This window comes from Loxodonta africana, chromosome 4 (genome assembly GCF_030014295.1).
Source record: "Loxodonta africana isolate mLoxAfr1 chromosome 4, mLoxAfr1.hap2, whole genome shotgun sequence".
Lineage (NCBI taxonomy): Eukaryota > Metazoa > Chordata > Mammalia > Proboscidea > Elephantidae > Loxodonta > Loxodonta africana.
In genome coordinates, this window is record NC_087345.1 from 56820433 (window position 1) to 56843663 (window position 23231).

Genomic DNA, 23231 nt, shown 5'->3' on the forward strand with positions numbered 1-23231 from the left:
CTGACAGAGACTGGTGAAATGCTGAGAGTATGGCCCCTGGACACCTTTTAGCTCAGTAATGAAGTCACTCCTGAGGTTCACCCTTCAGCCAAAGATTAGACAGGCCCATAAAACAAAACGAGACTAAAGCGGCATACCAGTCTAGGGGCAAGGACTAGAAGGCAGGAGGGGATAGGAAAGCTGGTAATAGGGAACCCAAGGTCAAAAAGGGAGAGTGTTGACATGTTGTGGGGTTGGTAAGCAATGTCACAAAATAATACATGTACTGTTTAATGAGAAGCTAGTTTGTTCTGCAAACCTTCATCTGAAGTACAATAAACAACAACAAAAATAGCTTTCTCTTAGAGGAGATACAGAATAATAAGTGTAATAGCCAGATTATATAAAAATATTAAATACAGCAAAAAGTGGAACATCACCCTAAAAGAAATTATACCGGGGAGATTATCAATAAGAAAGTTAATAATTTTATACGCTGAAAGGCAAAAAAAAAGTATCTTTTGTTTTGTTATATAATCAATTCAGTGATGTCTGAAAAATGTTAGCAATAACTATCCTTAGTGACTGTTTCCAAATTATCTAAGAGCTGAGATTTGTGAAGAAGAGGTATTTAAAAACAAATGCATCCCACCTGACTTGGCTGCCTGATGGCGTGGGCGAGAGGCCAGAGTACCTGGCTGATCGTACGGTGTGGCCAAACATCTGTTGTTGCCTTTCTGTGTGGGGCTCTTGTTTTCTGTCTGGTGGTGGGTCTCGATTCAGGGAAGGCTAGGTAATACTGCCTGCCAACATATCCTTTCTTCTTTCTCAAGACATTCTAGGATAGCTTTAAAAACAATCTTCCTGTGCCTTTCTGCCGCTCTTATCAGTTTCCAAAAAAGGAGGGAAGGCTTATGCGTATTCTACTGAGTGAAGGCTACATTCTGCCAGTCAATAGAGAGGTGAGCTGACTAGATATCTTTCTCACTTAAAACTGTCCCATATAACAAAGGAAATATTTTAGCAGACAGCCAATTAAAATTCAAACCTAAAAATTAAAACAGGATTGTAGTGTAGACTCTATAAGAATGTAATCGTAACAGGTCCAAACCTATGATGGATCAACTATAAGAAATATCCCAAATTAAGGAAAATCATTTAAGTCCTGATAGAATTATTCATACAATGGATAAAAATGAATAACTAGACAGCTAAAAATAAGTATTAAATAAGTTAAATATTTTCCATAAAATCAAACACATTGTAATTAAAAACAAAAAACACTGTAATTAGTCCTTATGAATTATGGATATTACATTTCTATACAACAATCATCATTATATAGATCCCACTCACACTTAAACAAATGGTAGAAAGTACACTTGCAGACTGAACAAACTATAAGTCACATCTCTACTTCTACACAGGAACTATACATTTAAAAAAATCTCAATTTATATTGAATAAATTTTATATAGAAATAATTTTATGCAGTTCCTATAATTTATTTCTCATAGTGACTCATAGCACCCTACAGGGATTGACTCAGTGGCAACGGGTTTGGTTTTGGTTTTATAATTGATTTGATTTATATACATGTAGCTTAAACATATATAGAAATAGATCAACAGGGATTAAACCAGAGGAAATAATCTCTATTTCCTTAACAACACAAATGGACATAACTATACAAGACTCCATCCCTTTTAGCTACAATGCCACTAATAAAAATATTTGAAACGAGATTGGCATTCAAGTAATTTTACATGCATCTGTTTGTATCAGTCCTTCAGTACTGCAATAGTCTTAAAGTAAATTTTAATAAACTGCTCTGTTAACAGAATAAAAGATAACGTGTATCCTCATTACTTGAAGCTTTTTATTTTATCTTTGAAAGTTTCAGCCAATAAATTTACCTGATGGTAAAAAGTTTTAACAAGTCAAGTCACCACCAAATAAAGGAACACTACATAATGGAATAAAGTTGAAACTCCCAGGTAATTAATACTTAGACCTCTTTAAAAAAATAATTGTGGAGGATCTTTGTGGGGATTTTCAATTAACTTTTTATTTTAAAATAGAGACTGAAAAAAATTGCAAAGATACCACAATGTAGCCCCTTAAGCCCAATGGTTATGTCTTATATATTATAGAAAAAATATATATATAAAACTTGAATTTTAACATTGTTGCACATATGTAGATTCATATACATAGATTCATGTAACCACTACCTCAGTCAAGATGTTCCATTACCACAAAGGTCTCCTTCTTGCTACCCCTTTATTGCCACATCCACCACCCTCCACCCACAATCTCTAGCCTCTGATAATCACTAAACTGTTACTTATTTCTATGTTTTTGTCCCACCGCACATCTCTCAGTTTGTAGTACTGCAGTGATTTGCATATTGTTGTGATACTCAAGCTAAGCCACCAGTATTTCAAGTAACAGCAGGGTCACCATGGCAGACAGTTTTCAGCAGAGCTTCAAGGCTAAGACAGACTAGGAAGAAGGACCTGACAGTCTACTTCCGAAAAAACTGGCCATTGAAAACTATGAATGGCAATGGGACACTGTCTGATATAGTGCTGGTAGCTGTTTTCATGGCAGATAAATAAAACCCATTTTTTTTTTTTTTTTTGGCATTTACATTGTTTTATGCCTTCTGAGTATAAATTCAGGAACCTAGAAAATAGTGTTTTACACTACTACACATCTAGCCTATATTATAAGATTTATAGTTGTCTCTAGCTATTTCCTTAAGAGCTTTTCTTAGAAACAAAATACAGCCTAAATTATACTGTCATCTTCCATTGTCATCTAAGCAATTCTCTAAAACCTACTATTATTTTAAAGTATTCTCTAATAACGTCTATAAAAAATACAGTCAATCCAAAATTAACTTTGTTTTCCCAGAAATAGAAAGATAAAATCAACTCAAATCCAGTATTTAAATCAGGGCTTCGAACTGGTTCGGTCATGGCTGATAAAATGAAACCAGAACAGATCTGAATTTCTAAAATTCGGGTGTTCTGAAACCATAACTGAAACGGGAAAAATTATGGGTAGAAGCCCTGGAATGGGAGACTCAAAGGAGCCATAATGAGTCCTTTCAGGATCCTGATGCATGAGATTGGATTAGCCAGGACTCAGGAGAGCACCGCACCCGGAAATCGGCTCAGTGGACCGCCATCTTTGAGCGCTGTTTCTGACTGTGTATAAAACCTGAGGGGCAAGAGATTCAGTTGCTATGCAATGCATGTGCTGCGTTTGTTTTCTAAGAGGGAAATTAAGTTTCTAGAAGGACTTCGGCCCATAATTTTCCCCATTTCAGTTATGGTTCCGGTTCACCAAAATTTAAAAAAAAAAATGTTTAAATTTTAAAATTTGATTCTGTTCTGGTGTCATTTCCTCAGCCATGGTAGAACCGGGAAGAACCTGTTCGAAGCCCTGGTTAAATGAATACCTTGTGAGTGAAATGACTTACTTATATCCTGTGGAATTTAAATTACACAATGAAAAGGCAGAAGAAAACAAACTTTTACATTTTGGAATATCTCTTCTTCAAGTTATACCGAGTAGGACTACGTCTACTCACTTCTGATAAGTCATCCTCTGTCTAGGAGACAGGAAAACTCAACGGAGCTGTGAAGAGGTAGGAAGGGTGAGGCAGGGAACAAGTCCAAAACTTCACGGTGAAAATGAGCCGATTAATAAGTAATGAAGGCAGTGAGACATATGGCAAATTAGTGGGAGCTTCTTTACCCCTCACTGCTGCTTCTAACACTACTGTTCCTTAGGACTAGGCACAATGCCACACATTCTCCTTTATTATTCTACATCTACTGAGTACTCCTTGATACATGGAGAGATATTCAATAAATGTTAATGTAATTGATGGACTCAATTATCATCATTTTTGCAATTCTGAGCTTTTTGGAGTCAGTAAAAATATCCTTTTAAACTGCTATGAAAAGTCTGCCAAGGTTTTACAGAGAACTGTGTCTCATCTACAATTTAGCTAAGCTTTCCAAATTTAGAATTTGTTATTATTTTTTTTAATTAATTGAATGCTCAACAAATTGTTCGGTAAATTGAGCTGATGGATGCAAGGGACGTGAATATTTTATCTCCCAAAGTCAAATGCTATAATCCTCTATTGTATTATTGTTTGAGAGAGATTTATGTCTGAGGAGCGATAAAAAATAAGAAAGAAGCAGTCCTGAAAGTTCTTAATAATGTTTCCAATCTTATGAGAAACAAGAAGCCATTTAACTGCAGTGTAATTCCTCATCAGATGAAGTTTATATTTTATTACTGAATATAAAGAAAAGTTTAACTTTATATGAACGCCACTATTCACTGACTTAAGTCTGTTTTGGGGGGTCATTTAAAGTTTGTAAATCTGTTACTAGAATTACCCAATTTTACCATATAAATATCTGTTCTATTGAAAAAAGAAAAAAAAAGACTTACATTTGCTGAAAGTTGAGATGTAAGGGTGGCCACTTTTTCTTGTGATGCAACCAGCTCTCTCCGCAACTTATGGATTTGCTGAATATAATTTAAAAATAAATAAAAAAAATAGTAACAACAAAAAATCAATTAAATATGCTCATAGATTTTTTTATTTAAAATGAAGAATTCAATCCAAGAAAGCAAACACTGTATTTAGGTCATTCTACCCTGCCTGTGCCAGCAACAATTCCTGAAAATAAAGATGTGAATACTAGCTACACAGTAACAATCAAATGCCACTTAATAAAAAAAAAAAAAAAAATTTATAAGGGGAGGGAAAGTGCCTAAACTCTAAGCTGAGACTTAGATTTACAAATTAAAGGGTGTTAACTTTTTCTGTTTGCCATCCCTGCCTGACTGACGAGGCAGTTTACAATATTTATCCTTCTCTCTCTATAAATTTGTGGTAATAAAACTCAGGTAGGAAAACTTTTCTTTCAAAATGTTAAATATATGTATATGTACTATATATACCTATACATATACCTATGTTATAAGATACATATAAAATACTATGGAGTACCTTTTTGCTAAAACAGACTAAGAATGTATTTATATATATATTTCCTTTTTTTTTTTTCCTGTCTACACATTAATTTTCTGTAGTTTGGTAACTTCTTAGAAGCTGTAGAATATCCTGCAGTTACTGAAAGTTGGGCCTAATTCAACATTTAATGAGAACTTATTTGAAAATAAATTTACTGGCTGAAGATTTAATGACTACACTCAGAAAAGCCTTCTCGACTGACTCCTTAATGTCATTTTTTCAGCAAGTTTAATTCAGAGTAGAACTGCTTTACAGATTAGCCATAGTTCTAAAATGAGAAAAAAAAAATCAGCAATACTTTACAACTATCTTCATAAATTTGGGAGTCTCTGGGTGCTGCAAACGGTTAATATGCTCAGCTGATAACTGAAAAGTTGGTGGTTTGAGTCCACCTAGATGTTCCTTGAACGAAACGCCTGGCGATCTATTTCTGAAAAATCAGTCTTTGAAAATTTCACAGAGCACAGTTCTACTCTGACATACGTGGGATCGCCATGAGTCAGAATCTACTCGATAGCAACTGTTTTTTACCATGATAAACAAATTAAGTATTCTAAAATGTTTTCCTGTTTGGTGAAGTTCAAACTCCAGTAAAACTAAACAAAAAAGGTGAGGATATATCTTATCATTAAAAAATTTATTTTAAGCACTTTAATTTGCATGTCACTGTCCTGTGAAATCTAAATGGTGATTAATAATGGTATAAGATTTACAACGATCTGAGACTAAACCTTAGAGTTCTACAAGTATATTTCTGATCTCCAGGGATTTTAGTTACAGGATGCCTAATGCTCTACCCGAGGAGCATCGGTGGCGCAGTGGCTAGGTGATTGGCTGCTAACTGAAAGGTTGGCAGTTCAAATCACCCAGCTGCTCTGTGGGAGAAAGATGTGGCAGTCTGCTTCTGTAAAGATTACAGCTTTGGAAACCCAATGGGATAGTTCTACTCTGTCCTCTAGGGCAGCTGTGAGTCAGAATTGACCCAAAAGCAATGGATTTGTTTTGGTTTAATGCTCTACTCTGATGCTTCTTATTTCTACAAGTCCTTTATTGTTGTAGTTAGAATTTTGGAATGTTTTAGTTCAAAAGCATTTTTGACATAGTTCATTAACTGTCTTTTTTTTTTTTTTTCCTGCACACCTAAATGCACTATGTAGAAAAATTAAAATTTTGGTCTAAATGATTTTTAAAAACAAGTTAGGAAAAGAAATGGTGTCCAAAACTGAAGCTCTAAAAAAGAAGAGATTTCCAGGTTGAAAGCAGAAATAACTGATACTTATATAATTTCAGGAAATGTGACACCATTTTCACTCCTGAATTTTAAAAAAGTGACACATTCTAGTTCAAAACAGTGTTTGGGTTACATTCATATGATGATGAACACAAGCAGTTCCAGAAAGCTGAATTTTTATTTTATTCTTAAACTAATACAATTTCAAAGAGCCTTTTTCCACTTCATAGTCTCTATTATATGATCCCATTCCCCTCAAAATATAATCTGGGAAAATTTACAGTAATGTAAATGATTATCTAAAAACAATGCCCCATTATGGGGCATGAGTGATAAAAGGGGAGATGAATAACTACAGTAAGGCAAATAGATGTGGCATTTCTATACCTCAGAAGCTATATGTTAGAAGCTTTGCCATGTCCATATAATATAAGGTAAAAATAGTTTAAAACCAAACTTGTTGCTGTCGAGTCAATTCCGACTCATAGTGACCCTATAGGACAGAGTAGAATTGCCCCATACAGTTTCCAAGGAGTGCCTGGTGGATTCGAACTGCCAACCTTTTGATTAGCAGTTGTAGTTCTTAACCACTACACCACCAGGGTTTCCAAATAGTTTGGGTATTTAAAATTCATATGTACTCTTTGGTCTAGCAATTATAAAGATCAAATTGGTATGACCAATACTTTTTTCAGTATTTTAAAAAATAGCACAGATTTTACTTCAAAACGCTAACAAAAAGACTTCAAAGGAAAGAGTTTATCTGCAAAGGCTGGTGCCAGGACATCTATTTTCTCAGTGGTCTGGTGCCTCACTATAAACCAAGCAAACAGTCATTACCTCATCATGAATAAAGTCCTAATCAAAGTCCTCCTGCTGTCTCTGGCCAGGATAACTCTTACGCATAGGGAAAGAAAAAGAATATTCTCTATATGCTGCAATTTGATTAGTACATGATTGCAACCAAGTATGTTTTTGTTAAATACGTGGGATTACAACAACATACCACACTAAATTTATAAAATAGCCATTAAAGGCAATGAGGTCTTGGCACAGAATAGATGAGGTGGGATGCTGGTGTCTTACGTTGTGGGAGCCTGGAGTTTAAAATGCAACAATTCCATTAATCCTACCTACACAGATGGTCTCACAAACAGTGGGGAAAAGAGACTGTAATAAAATAGAAAGACCACTCATTCACTCATCTCATCAAAGATTTAATGAGTGCCTACTATTAAAGACATTCTATTAGGTGTTAAGACTCTCCTGAAGAATGTGAGAAACGAGTTTGCTCTTAAAACATTCTTTTCCTCTTTCAGGAGAAAATATCCAAGACCGTTTTTCAATTTGCTGGGTCACTTCTATCAGTGCAGTTATGCTATTGTGTCACAGAGCCCCCTAGTGGTGACAACACTCATTTCACATAAATGTAAAATAAATATTAAAATGCTACAAGGATTAAAAAAAAAAAAAAATTTTTTTTTTTTTTTTTTTGCACATGTATAAATGTTGAACTGGTATATGTTTCTCTGTGCATATTTTCAACATCAACATAAAATAAGTTATTTGAAAAAAGAAATTTAATTACTAGGAAAGAAAATGCCACAAGGCTTTTTACCTCTGAATGAGCCTTTTCTTCAGCCTATAAAAGAGAGAGAGAGAAAAAAAGAATGTTACTAGAACAAATTAATGTCCATTTATTTTGCAAGTACAAATGAATACAAATAATTATTTTGCAGGTTTAACCTAAGAATCTACTAAAATACATAGAATTAGTAAATTAAAATAGTATAAACAAGTTTTAGGATTTCAAGGGGATATTTCTTTATATATAAGCCATAATATTTTTAAAATATAGATTATTTGACTCATGGATATATAATATTCCACAAAGGCAAAGGACAGGATTAATGAAATATTACTCTAAGATCCAGACCATAAGCAACAAAAACACAATTGTTTTTAAATGATAGTTCAAAAAAGGATAAAAGGAAAAATGGAATATTGAGTTTGTTTTTAGCTAGTTTATTTTTCCTTACAGATTGCAGGAAATTAACTCTTATGAGCTTATAGAAATCTTTAGCAGAGTCTTCAGAGTCAGAATTTTATTCTTTGATTTACAGATCACAAGGAATATCAAATACAGCTGGGGGAAAAAAAAAGTTGGCCTCACTGATAACCCCAGAAAAATCCAACATATTAATTTTTTTTTTTCTTTTAACTCCCCTAAGTTTTTGAATGAGTACTAGGAGCCCTGGTGACGCCATGGTTAAGTGATACAGCAGCTAACTAAAGGGTTAGCAGTTCAAATCCATTAGCTGCTACTTGGAAACTCTATGGTGCAGTTCTGCCCTCTCCTCTAGGTTTGCTATGGGTTGGAATTGACCTGATGGCAACAGGCTTGGTTTTAGGTTTAATGATTACTAATTAAGCTTATTGGGCTGCAAGTCTGCAAAATGCTAAAACACCCAGTGTTAAGGTGGTGATAAAAGTGGCTGAAAAACATCTTTGGCTATGAAGTTTATGGAGATGAGGACTGCTGAGGGAACCTGCAGGGCGTTTTTGGCCTCAGTTGTAGAAAACTCAGAGCTCTGTTTTTCTTCTTCGTGCTGAGCTGCACAATGCCAGAAAATGAGTTATGTGCTCCGTTAGAACTGGGAAGCTCCTCATTCTGGAAAAAGCTGGGGAATACATAACATGTCTGAAATAGTGCAACTCTGCTCATTGCCTTTAGCAGATTCAAAGCTAAAACACAGTCTATTATCTCCCCCCTCTACTTTTGGAACATTTCCTGATTAATTGATGCAAAAGTACCTGAGCTGCTTTTGATCTCTTCTTGTCCTTCAGGAAATATAAAATAAAGCAAAGTAATGTAATCATCAGAATATATCTTATGCATCACCACCTGTTTTAACATGAACTTTTTTTTGTTTACCCTACAGCTTCCCTCAGAACTCTGGTGGCACAGTGGTTAAGAGCTTGGCTGTTAACCAGACGGTAGGCAGTTCAAATCCACCACTCACTCCTTGGAAACCCTATGGGGCAGTTCTACTCTGTCCTATAGGGTCGCTATGAGTCAGAACTGACTCGATGGCACCCAACAACATCAGCAACATATCTTCCCTAATCTTAAACAAATAAATGTATAAGTAGTAATATAGTGGTCAAATAATAGAGTGGTTAATTAGTAAATACTATTAGCCTTTATTAAAAAAAAAAACTGTACATTTCAAAAAGAAATGCTGGCATAAAGTTTGAATATCTCAATTTTAGCTTTTTAAGTGAAGATTTAAAAAGAAATTCTGGTTATTTCAATGTCTTATGTACAGTTTTCTTTTGGGGTCAAAAGTAAGGGATTTTAAGATAAATTTCATAAAATGAAAAGAAAGCTGGAAGTTGTTTGCCTTAAGATGTGGCATAATCAATTATATTTATTAGTTAAATGAATGATTAGGAAATTAAGACTAGGAAGAACTAATTTTTAATTTGTTGGGGTATATTTTTGCATTTCATTCTAGACAAAAATAATACCTGTTGTTAATCTTCATAGTATTGACCGTGTTTTTCACATAAGGACCCTGAGGTTTCACAGAGATTTAGTAACTTGCCCAAGGTCTCCTAGCAGGTAAGTGGCTAAGCTAGGACTAGCCAAGGCTGTCTGGATTCAAAGTCCATTTTCTTTCTCTTATATCCCTCTGACTCCTTATGTATAATCCTTGTCTACACAGCACTCTGAAGTGGTAGTGGTGGTGGTGGTAGTTGTCAGCTGCCTTCAGGTCAGCCCCTGACTTATGGTAACCCCATGCACAAAGTTATCAGACTCTTGTGATCTAGTTTATTCTGCCCAAATCCTGTTTCCAGACTTTCTAGGAATATATAAAACTGAGAGATACTCAACAAATAATTTGTTTAGTCGAGAAAACAATTTATTCTATTTTTTAAAAAATAAGAAAGAGACTCGTCACATTCTTTCATTTAAAAAAGTCCCAAATACGTTATACATACTAGTGGTAAGTATAACCATTATGTATTCTATATACACTATATAAATATATATATACACCTTTCCCATTGCTGATTTCTCGAAACTATAATTTTCTTTTATCCTTTTCTTCTTTCATACTCTGTTGTTATTAATACTGGGTGTTACCATAAAGTTGAAATAATAAGCTAGAATATTAATATTATATTTCTTTCAGTGTCTTTGGTACTAGGATTAATGACATTATGTTAGAGTTTGATTACTTGCCATTTTTAAATGATGTTTTAAAGCAGGCCCAGTGTCCTGAAGAATGCTAAACAATATAAAATACCTTACATAAATAAAAATATATAATCTGACTCTATTTTGTAAGCCACTCACTGGCCATTCATTCATCCATCCATTCTAACTTATTAATTAAAAATATTTCTTTTCTATCAGCTATGTGCTAGGCCAAGTACCAAGGGGATCAATAAGAGCCAAACACAGTCCTTGCTTTGATTAAAACAATACAAATTGGATTCTAAGTAAAAAAAAAAAAAAAAAGTTCAATAAAGTTTTTAATAAGTTCATTCAGCCAATCAAAAAAAAAAATCTATTGCAGAGATAAAAAATTCAAATGCCTAACACACATAAAAGTAAAAAGGATTCTGGGTATTAAAACAGGTACAACACACACACACAGCCTTTTGGGCTTTTATTTTCCTACTTTTGGTAGAGATACGGGGACTGAGGAATATTTGTGTCCTTTGAAAAAAGCAATAGCACAATGATAAAAACGCAAACTCTGATTCGGTTAGGAAGAAAAGAAGACGTGGTGGAGGCTGTGGCTTGCCTGAAAGCGCCTGCCACCATCTGAAGGGATGGATGCCAGATGATGGCAACCATGGAGGAATTTCATCACAGTGTTCCTGATATTCTAATTTCTTAAAAATTTAGAAATTCAAATTTTTAGGGAAAAGCTCTAGATTTCATAGTGTTGGTTTGGATTAAAACAAACTCTTAGTTTGTCAAAGGTAACATCTTGACAGATCAGATTGGGTCTGTGCTTTGCAGTCAGTTTTCAATCTCCTTGAACCTTTCTGTTCAGAGACTCTATAATGTGATTTACACAACTGTATAATAAGATACTTTGGAAATGTGACCAAATTGTAATTTTTAGAAACTTAAAAAAAATTACATATGAAAAAAGAATGTTCCCCATGGAATTTGTTAGAGTGGTGATTTTACAAGTCAGTGTTCTTTGCCACAAGTTATCTTGGTTAGTTTATATCATAGTATTTTTAAGCAAAATCTATAGTTTTATAAATTGTATAATTTTATAATGGTAGAGTATAATGCTTTATGCTCAAGGTTAATAAGAGCAGTATTTTGATTTTATAGTGTCTAATATTCTTTCTGAAAAAGAACCTTTTTTTTTCTAAGTGCTTTTACTATTTTAGGAATGACGACCTTGTACAGCTGTGTGAGTTGTGTACTATATAGCCTCAGAAAGTGTGTTTCACAAAGATTATGATATACCTGGAGTCCTTGGGTGCTGTAAATGGTTAACAAGCTCACCTGCTAACTGAAAGGTTGGAAGTTCGAGTCTACTGAGAGGCACCTTGGCGAGAAAGGCCTAACAACCTACTTCTGGCAGATCAGCCATTGAAAACCCTATGGAGCACAGTTCTACTCTAACACATATGGGGTTGCTATGAGTTCAAGTCAACTCGAGACTAGTTAAAACTGGTTTGTTCCCTTTAGACCGATACTATTCACTGTAGTAGTCACTAGCTATACGTGGTGCTATTTAAATTTGAATTAATTAAAATAAAAAATTCAGTTCTTCAATCACACCAGACACATTTTGAGTACTCAATAGCCACGTGTGTCTAGTGGCTATGATACTGGACAGCATAAATACAGAATGTATTTATTTATCATAACAAAGTTCCAAGGGACAACACTGATATAGTCTAAGAATGTCTTCTTGAGACATTCTTAGGCTTCGTGAAGGTAAGTTTATCCAAATATTGTTTTGTGTTATCTTTAAAAATTGAGTAGAATGATACTGTATCTTTTGATGTTATATAGAGACTTCAACTATAATGGTTTAAGTCAGAATACATTTCCACAACAAGCAGCAGTACTGGCTGAAATAGGAGCAAAACTAAGTTATAGCATATTCCTCTTGTGTCCTTCCCAATAAACCCCTCATTTCTTTATCCACTTCCCTAAAACAGTAGATTTATCTAAAAATTAATAGTGGTTTCTTCAGTTATAGAATCTACTGGCAATTTATATTATTAAAAAGAGAAATGAGAGGAGAAATATTGCCTGTACGAATGACAGTCTGAGTTTGAGTGGTAACCTAAAGTAGTAAATACTTGAGATGAACTTATAAGGAGAGGGCCATAACATTTGAACTGAACAAAAAATTAGTATCGTCCTTAATGCTGAATTTTTTGAATTGCTCAGTGACAGCCAGGACTATGAACTTTTCAAGAAACTTTCAATACGGGACTAAGGATTATTCGTAGTATTCTAGTCTTTCTTAGATTCAGTAAACTGCTTTTAAATACCCCTCAATTTTGGACAAAAAACTCATCTTGGCACACAATGGGAAAAGATACTGAAATATCGATATTTCTTTCTTTAGAAATAAAATTTTTCTTCTTTTTTAAATCACATTCTATTTCAAAAGATCTATTAAAATCCACCGCTAGTTCCTTTAGTATCCTTTGGCACTATTTAAAAAAAAAAAAATATGAACTCGAAAAAATAATATGTGGAAAATATCATAGAATATCAATTACCAACCATGACCCATAGAATCAAACAAAGAAAACTAGCCAATGTTATGAATTATGGTATAGTACTTGGTTTCAGAGACTCTGAATACAACTCCAATTGTTTTTATGAGGTTCATTGATTATAATAAGTGCACTATAACCTATTCACTGATGATAATGAGTACACTATAACCTATTCGCTGATTATAATGAGTGCACTATAACCTATTTACTGATGATAATGAGTGCACTATAATGAAAGGACATGTAAGTAGGCCACAGAGGGGTTGGTAGAGTCATGCCATTAATGGGCAAGCAGTGCCTAGAGTACACCGTGATTTCACTGTGCAACTTCTATGTAAATATCAATTATTTAATAATCTCTGTACTTCACAAAGGCAAAAACTTTTCTTAAAAACCAATACTTACTGTAGAGTAAAGAGAAGAAGTGCTGGAGACCAGCGATAATGAAGAGCCATGAACTGTAGAAAGCAAAAAGAACAAAAGACATAAAATAATAAAGTCCACTCAGACACCTCAGGCCTTTACCAAAAACGTGAAGAACAGGTGGTTAAAGAAATAAAATAACAACGAGCTCTACAAATCTGAGAAAATCTGCTGTCATTTTTTAGAGATCAAAATGTTGAAACGTGAAGTTCCTATAGGTATCCCTCAAAGTACCTGATTCACCATGTTATTGGGAGGGTGACAGGCATGAGACCTATAAGTATGTTTTGTACATATTAGAAGATACAGTAACCTCAAACATAATAGTTTAAAAAAAAACATGGAAACTCAAACTAAAGTGGCTATAAAAAATAACATTTTGTACATGTTTTTCTTTTCATTTTTATACTACAAAAGTCCATTTCTAGAATTTTTTCCCATATACTCCCAGAGAAATAAGCATTTTATCCAACTTAAAATTTCAACACTATCAGCAATGAGTTGATCATGTTTAAATGTAGGACTATTAGTCCTTTAGTAATTTTAGTAATAAAAAAATACTTTTTAGTTCAAGGTGGTGTCTCACAAATTAAAAATGAAAATGGCACTCATATTTTGGCTTTGTGTATCAAAATACCGTCTTTAAACAGTTAATACCCTGCTTTAGCTTTATAATTTTGCACTTCCAATACATTAAAACCCAAAGGTGGATATTATTATGCTTTATAATATTTGTTGAAAAATTCTTCCTCTTTTCATCATGTGATAGTATAGAGCTATATCTGCTTATTTGTTCATTAAACAAATATTAAATATACACAATGTAACAGGTTCCTGCTAGGTTATGACAACAATAATGAATAAGACAACACACTCTAGGAGCTTACAAAGAAGTAGAAAGATATTTAACTAAAAAGTACTTACAGTAGAATGGGTACATTACTTTTGAGTGTTATCAAGAGTCATGCACTAGGTACTCTAAGAGTCCGTGGGAGGAGTTCACAACCAGAGCTGGGGAGGGCTGGGGAAGCTGTACTAGGAAAGTGGCAGTGGGAATCAAAAGAAAGGGATGCACTTCAGAAATACACTAAGGACTTCTTTAAAACAGACTGGGTATAGAGATGTGGGTCAAAAGTAGAAGGAAGAACGACTGCCAGATTTCTAGCTTGGGCAAATACTACCACTCTATGAGATGTGCAAAATGTTAGTCTTTGAGTCCATTACCCCATCCCTCCCGCACAAAAAACACAAAAACTACATTCTTTCAACTTCTTAACACTAGCATGAACTAAGAGTGATAGCCTGGTGTACCAGAAGAAGGTGGACAAGAAATCAGGAGAACACTTTTCCATTCTTTTTCTGTTATATATTATTTATAAGTCTTCTATAACCTTATAACTTGTGGCTCAGTCTCCTTATCTGTTAGTGTGAGCATTCAGCAGGTATCACTAAGATACTTTATATCTCTCTAGTTCAATAATTTTTTGATTCCAGATCACACTGAAAGAATTATATCTGTATTTAATGAATGGGCATCAAAAGGCCATCTCACCTACTCAGGTGTATAGCAATTCAGACTTTTCAGTTTTCATACATGGAAGGCCGGAATTTCCCAGCATGTAAACAACATTCTATTTGTAAATGAAGCACTCTAGAAACCCATTACGGTGCTTAGCAAATTATTTTTACAATATTATAAGAAGCCCGACTGTGAATAGAGCAACAGAACCACTTTAGGACAGTAATGATATTAAATTTCAGACTGGTTATATTTTGTCTATCTGCATTGGCAGCAATCAGCAGACTCTCAGGGTATGAGTCACCCTCTGCTATGCTGAACTCAGTGGCTAGGTTACTATCCCAATGGTAGCGGCAACTGTGGTCGACTGATTGGTGCCAGCATTTTACATGTGGACTGAAGATCTGAAAAATGTAAGTCAATTTTCATAATTGCCTAAACTTTTACTCAGAAGCTTAGAAAATAGACAGAACCGTTCTTTACTCTAATTTCATCCTCATAACAAACCTGTGAAGTTAGAGATGCAGAAACTAGAGCTAATAAAGTTAAAAACATGCCCAAGTTCATACCACAAATAAACGGATGGTCAGAGGCTTAAATCCTAGTCGATTTCAAGATTGGGAGACAATTTCTTATACATAATTAATTATTTAGACTAGGATAATGTGACTGGTGTCATGTCTGGTTTTATTCTCATCAGTTTGAATCTGTTTAGTTTTATTTTATCCTTAGCTGACATACTTTATAATATGTATACCATAATTTTCCTTTATATTTACTTTAAGAAATCATTTATTATGTCACAAAGGAAAACCTCTCAAATTATTATTAGCAAATTTGACATTTGAGGTTATATAGTTTAGAAAAATATATTTAACATCAATTAAGCTTCCTGAGTTTTTCAAAAAGACTTATAATGAATTCACAGAATTTTGCAATTATACACACATTTATGTTTAGTAAGTGTGGCAACTATATTACAATTGGATAAAGAACTATGATTTATAAAGCAAAAAAGTAGGTACAATACAAGTTTTAAAATCTCATGGTAATAACTTCAACAAACTAACACCAGAGGGAGTTTCTAAGAATGAAAGTAGGCAACATGTGATAGTTTCATAAGAAGGTTTTTCTGATTTATGCATCTTGTTGGTAATTTAACTGAGGTGTTAAATAAAACATTGGGTCTGATATTTGGTACACTGTGTAAAACAGTGTCTAAAACTATGTGTTTCTGTGTAACACTGAATTTGTCCTGGACTGTTCCATAGCCAAGTATTAAATCTCCACTTAATCTTAGTATAATATAGTGGCTCTTAAAATGCATAAAAAAAACAGAAGGTAATGCAGTGAAAAAAAAAAAAAAAAGCTTTGTCAAGCTTCAGGGCTTCTCTAATGAGAGTTATACTCACTTATTTACTCTCCAGGAATCCTTTGTGATGTGAGTTATGCAATGGTTTTCATCTCAGAGTTAAATAAAGTCATTTCACCTTTATTTCCTCTCACACCTACCTTCCTCCATGCTGTCTCTGAATGAGCCTGAATGACTGATGGCACGTGGTCTTTCCTCTAGAGACGTGGCACTCCCACAAAGCTGGGAGTCATCGTAGAGGTCGAAGGAAGAGTCTTGAGCTGGGATGCTGTTTGAGCGAAGCATGCTGGGACCAGGCAGGTTAAATTGAGACAGATTGGTTGGGCTTACTGAAAAAAAACGCACACACAGTCTATCATTCTGGGGCTTGAATGATGAAAAGGGTGGGCTGATAGAAAGTGAGAATGCGATCCCAATGCTTGTGGAAACATGAATTTATATGGTGCCCTTAATCAAGGTATGTCAAAGGTCTACCTCTGAAATGTTCAATAACAGTTACAGTAGAGTTCCTCCTTTCTTCTAGCACTGTCACAGCAAGCAGCATATCAATTTCTAAAGCAGCATTAAACCACCAAATCACATCTACTGTTCATGCTAGAAATTTAATAACATAGTGTTTGTAAGCTGCTTGTTATAAAGAAAAGAGTATCTTTCTAGAGTCTGTAGGCTTTTTAAAAAAGAATACATTACATTAATCGGAAAAGCAAAATTGAAAAGAAGTAAAATAGAAAAAATCTGCTTTCAAGACAAGCCTTTGGGTCCTTCCAGGTATTTATTTCTAGTTCTGAATTTATGTAAGTTCATGGTCAGGGCTTATTGTCATCTCATTGTTATCAGAGTAATATTATAAAAGAGAAAGAGTAAAAGAAACATTTTTTAAATGAAATACAATGTAAGGTTCTTGGTATCTGTAGCCCATCATAAAGGTAATCACATACACTTCTTTCTATTGTGTCTGTAACAAGAATATCACTCTAAGACGGTTGAAAGTCATAACATGTTGTGTCTTAAAAGTGGTATATTAAGTCTATAATGCAAAAAAAAAAAAAAATCTGCCTTTGCTAAATAGTCCTAATGGCATTTAGCTTTTTAGGTGAACTGCTAATCATCAGCTGAAACAAAGATGCGTTGATTGAGTGTACCATTGCATTGGAAAATAGTCTTAATACCTGAAATAAAGCAGAACAGAAAACAAACTGAGAAATAAATTTATCATGAATTCTTATATTTAAGAAAGGCAAGTTTGTTATAAGTATATGGGGAAGCAGGCAGGAATCTCAGGATATGACAGGGACTACTGAGTACTTTCGAAACCTTGGGTAATTTTAGGTTATTAGCTCAGAACTGATATGTTATCATCTCAAATTTTGCTACCTTTTTCTTTGACCCAAGCACTACATACACTTAATCTTAGTATAATATAGTGGCTCTTAAAGTAATGCAAAATAGGAGTATCTCCTAGAGTAACTGAAGGGGAGTATCTCCTATATGCCATGCACTATGCCAGATACCTTACAGGCATTAATTGAATTAATTCACAGAGCTACCCTCTGATAGAACTAGTTATTGAACAGGATAAAAGAAGAAGAAAAAAAGGAAGGAAACAAGGAGTTAAGAACTGTAACTATGTGCATATATGCAAAATATAATGAAAAAGAAAGAAGCCATGGGTGGGCCAAGTGCAAAATCCATGGAAGAAAGGGAAGCAGGGAGGGAGGGAGGGAGATGGGGGGTGGGGGTGGGGTGGGGGGAAGAAGAGAGGAAGGGAGGGGGAAGAGAGAGAGAGATACCCATACTATTTAAGAATGTTCAATTAAGTTAATATCTATGAAGGGTCTCCTTTGTTGGTGCTGCAGGGAATAGAAAAATAAAAAAGACATGGTCCCTAACATTAAAAGGTTAACAATCTAGTGGAGGTGACTGAAAGGCAGAAAAGCAAGTATGTAAAATAGACCAAGAACAGTTATATAATAGAAGACAGTCAAAGAAAATTTCTATAACAGAGTACCAGTTAGTACAAGGCTTCTAGTGGTGGCTTGGCTTTCCATCTGACTGCAGGCAAGTTTCCTAATCTCAATTCTAAGTATCTTCATGAATAACTTAAAAAATGGCACAATAAATGGCCTCAGAGATCCATTCAAAGCCAGGGAAAGCACCAGCTTTTCTAAACTGGAGAGAGATAGATGTGGTCATCTATTAGAGGAGAGAGGACTATGGACCCTGTCTTAAATTACATTAGCACTGCAAAGCCACTGTTTTTAAGATTATATGTTTACTTGGTGATTTGAGGAGAACGGGAACTGACAGAAATGTGGAGTGAGTTTTTAAATATCTCCAAGTCACTCCCTGACTTTACTATTACATCTGGACATATTAATCATTTTATGACACTGCTTTAAATAAAAAAGAGTTATCGTGTGGAATCTAATTTTAACATATTTTGTGGAATGAGGGAGTAGAAATAGAAAGAATAGGTGAAGATTCAGGAAAACTCTGCTGAATCTTTTAAATGGAGAACTTCAAAAGTGTGCTGTTTCTAGATTTAGGTGATTTCCTTTAACTGGTGGTTTTAAAGCAGAAATGAGAGATGTCATAAAAATTTACATAACCAATAAAATTTAACCGGAATGATTGAATGTAGGCATCTTCCAACTCTAAGATTCTATGAGTATAGGTCTATGAGTATGGAAGAAAGGGGTTAATTCTGAACAGTTTGGGTGGGTGAATATGGAGGAGAGGACTAGAAGGACATTCAAGGTGGAGAGACTCTTAGAAGCAAAAGCATAGAAACTGTTCCCACACAAAGGTGTTTAAACATCATTGTGAATGCAAAGGGGTCCATCAAATATATAGAATTGGGTAGTGACAGGTATTGATGCTTCTCTAAGATTACCTTTGTAACAAAGGAAAAAATGAATTTGAGCAATTGTTATTACTCATGGGAGTACGGCAAGGAGTCATGCCAGATTATAAAACACTGCTCCAGGATTTTGTGACCAATGGTAAATGAAGTTTCATCCAAAGGTCTATTTTGTTTATTTTAAGTTATATTCAGATAAGCTTTTTTGAGTGGAAATGGTTTCTATTACAGTTAACAAGCCAGGAACTATATACTAACCATAGTTTAACTTTTTCAGTAGCTCAGAGTAATCTACTGATGACATAGTTGCAATGATTTTAAATTTCTATTGTTTGTTACACGTGATGTTTCACAGAAACATTTCTAGATGTTTTGTGCATTAATATGTTTTTAATAAGATAGAAGGTCAGAGTAGATAACGAAAACAGGTACTGCAACCTTTGAACGTCGGTACTAATCATGTATGTTACTTATTCAGAAAAGTAATCTGTATTGAAAACAAGTGGTAACTGAAGTAAAATTTGGGACAATGATGGTATCCGTATTAACAAGCTAAACAGTTACATTTTATATATTCAAAACTTAACAGTTAAGTAACTTTTATTGAGGATTGTACTTTAGTAGTACCCGCATTCTTGCCTTATAAGTATAAGCTCTGGTGAGAGGGGAATAAAATCACAACTTTAAAAATAATTTTCATATTTTTAAAATTAACCATTTTTTTCTCTTGTAAAACACAGCATAGAGATCTCAGAACATCTTATTTGAAATCATATATGCTTATAAAATCTGGGTAAACACATTAGAGCGTTGGCATGTATGGGAAGGAAGGTCTTTCTCCATATGTCCCAACTGGCGAAAAAATTGAGAACAATGGGAGTGGAAGCAGTGAGATCAATTAGAAATCTACTGCAATTGCCTAGGTGAGAGGTTAAAAAAAAAAAAAAAAAAGCTTCAGCAAAGGCAATGACACTGAAAAAGAGGGATGAATATAGGAGATATTTTGGAGATAAAATAACAAGTTTTATGTTCCATGAAAGTGTGGGAAGTGAAGAATCGAGTTAAGACTGTTGGTTATGTCGAGAGTTTACAGAGGAGTGGTTGACAGTGATGTATGAAATGATAACAGAAATAGAAAAAATGAACTTAAGGAATAACTTCAGTTTGAGGTGGCTACGTGATCTAGTGTGCTGATGGGATTTTAGTTTTAAAACTCAAACATATGCCAGAGAGAGAAAGAGAGGTTGATTAGAGAATAAAAGCTAAAGATGTGGATGAGAGCATGGCAAATTGTTTTCAGATGAGAAAAACTCTACGGAGAACATCTTGGTGGACACACAAATATGAAGGACAGATGGAGGATGAAGTATGTTGCCCCCCCCCAAAAAAAAAACCCAAACCCAGTGCCATCCAGTCAGTTCCGACTCATAGTGACCCTACAGGACAGAGTAGAACTGTCCCATAGAGTTTCCAAGGAGCGCCTGGCAGATTCAAACTGCTGACCTTTTGGTTAGCAGCCGTAGCACTTAAACCACTATGCCACCAGGGTTTTAGGACATCTAATGTCTGGTACAATTATTAATACTGTCCTCTTTCACTCTCAAAAGTAACCTTGTTTGTGTAATAATCAATATAGCTGTGGGAGAATGAAATGGAAAAGCATGGAAAGAGTCTAGAGTGTGGTGTCACTGAAGTCATGGCTGGAAAGTGTTTTGATAGGGGGATTTGGCAGTTTATAGAAGTTATATTATGATAAGCTTTTCTGATGCTGAGAGAGGACCTCTGGTGGGAAGCACAATGCACTAAGCAAGGGAGACCACTGCCTAGAGAGGTAATCCTGACTTTCAGACTGTCTGAGTCTATAGAAACAAAATATAAGGAATGCATCTGACAAGTGGTTTTCAAATTCAAATCATTAGAATATTAAAGCTCCACAGAAATGTTTTGATATCAGTAACACATATTTGTGTGTGTGTGTTTATATCCATTTTAAGAAATGTGAGTAGTTGTTAGAAATTCATCTTCAAAAGACCTTTTTCCTAAAACTCCTTATTTTGACATTCTGAATCAGTCTAATTAAAGAACACCAGAGATTTCGAGCTGAGCCTTTTTTCTTTTAGTTTCTACTTGGAATAGCTTGTCCATGTGAATTTATATTTTCTCTTTGATGTCTTCCTGGAAAACAAAAGAGAAAAATGAACTGGATCCCAAGAATTGTATAAACCATAATCCTATTCACGATCTCAGATTTCTGTTTGTTAATACAACTAGATTGTTTATATTTGAACTTTATAGTACTATAAACTTGAGTTTAAAGTCTTTGATTTAGTTGTTTATACTACTGAGTTTGTTTAAGATTTCATATAAAAAAAAAACAATTCAAAAAGGTGGAAAATGGAAGGATTAGGTATAGATTCTTCCATTGTAAGTTGTAAGAATAGACAGTGAAGAAAAGATTTAGAATACTACCTTGAGAGTAAAATAGGATCAAGGGAGAAAACAGTCTTAGATGAGGAGAGATTTGAACTTGGTTGTGGGCTAAAGGAGAAGAAATATCATTACCTTGAAGGTAGAAAACCAGAAACCCAAACCTTTTGCCACTGAGTCTATTTCGACTCATAGCGACCCTACAGGACAGAGTAGAACTTGCCCCATAGGGTTTCCAAGGAGTGCCTGATGGATTCAAACTCCCGACCTTTTGATTAGCAGCCATATCTCTTAACCACTACATCACCAGGATTCCCTTGAATGTAGAAGGTGCCTAAAAATATTTATTAAACGTGCTAACGAATGAACAGCAATGAATACAAAGAAGGGTCAAGAGTAAGAGGACACTTCGTGATACCAGGCCCTAAGGGTAATGAGGAAGATGGATTACAACCACAGGTGAAGTGTTCACTTTGGAATTTTCACACCTGCTTTTTTGACATAGATGAGAAGGACTCATGACGCAGAAACTGGTAAGATGAGTATTGAGAGATTCATATTGAGAGGCTCCCATCTTCCTTGAAAATTAGGTGGTGAGGATTTGTTCTTTTTTTCTTCAAAGAAGAACAGAAAAGGAGGGTTTAACCAGAGTAATAACAATGGGAAAATAGGGAAGTAAGGAATGAACTAATGAAATTAATGTCAACTAGTGAAAAAACTGACAGGAGGTATGAGGAGCCTTACCAAATGGCACTTTTGGTGATTTGGATTTATTTTAGATGTTGCATAAAATTAAGATTTTAAATAAGAATCTTAGATCCTTAAAAGAATTTTTTTAGTACACTTTTTTCCCGAGGTTAACAAGTTATGTCTTTTGCTGTGTTTTATAAATATGACTCAAATCATAAAAGCTAGACATCATTTGGCATTATGGAGCAAACAAGTCTCACCACTGTGTAAGTTTAAAAAAAAAATTGGTATTTGATATGAATTCATTAGCTTATATGGAACTATGACTAAAATAATTGTTACCATTGCCATTGAGTCAATTCTGACTCGGAGCAACCCTATAGGACAGAGTAGAACTGTCTACAGGCTATAATCTTTATGGGAGCAGATCGCCAGGTGTTTCTCCTCTGGAGTGGCTGGTGGGTTCAAACTACCAACCTTTCGGTTAGCAGGCAAGTGCTTAACCACCACACCACCAGTCTGTCTAGAAAAGTTAAAGAGAAAAAAAACAGCTTCGAGTGTTCTGACAGGACTTAAGGATGGGAAGCCCAAATTATTGAAGAAGCTGGATATTCTGTGAGTCTATTATTAGAAAAAGCATTTAAAGTAAAAAGAGACAAAAATGTGATACTATAGAAGAGAAATCTATTTTTAAAAGCACTGAATCTATTAAAAGGTAACTGGCATGTTTAGAATTCTTTCATTATTTTGTCATTCTTCCCTGTATTTTTTATAACATTTATGCAGATGATTTTATACAAATGATGCTATGCATGAAAATAACCTAATGGCTAAGCTAGTTGATAATATATTTTTCATTTCATTTATCTAAAAAATATTCCC

The 23231-nt window shown here is 34.5% G+C and overlaps 1 protein-coding gene across 1 annotated transcript in view; it reads right to left on the reverse strand.

Annotated features, from left to right (window-relative positions):
* The window catches only part of NAV3 (neuron navigator 3), a gene marked incomplete at its 5' end in the record, with an annotated part of 304732 nt that overhangs the window by 59140 nt on the left and 222361 nt on the right, over positions 1–23231 (reverse strand). Inside the window, 4 exons of the mRNA XM_023559140.2 lie at positions 4459–4536; positions 7897–7920; positions 13464–13516; positions 16513–16701. Of these exons, the coding sequence (XP_023414908.2) occupies positions 4459–4536; positions 7897–7920; positions 13464–13516; positions 16513–16701 (344 nt within the window). The remainder of the gene's footprint in view (positions 1–4458; positions 4537–7896; positions 7921–13463; positions 13517–16512; positions 16702–23231) is intronic.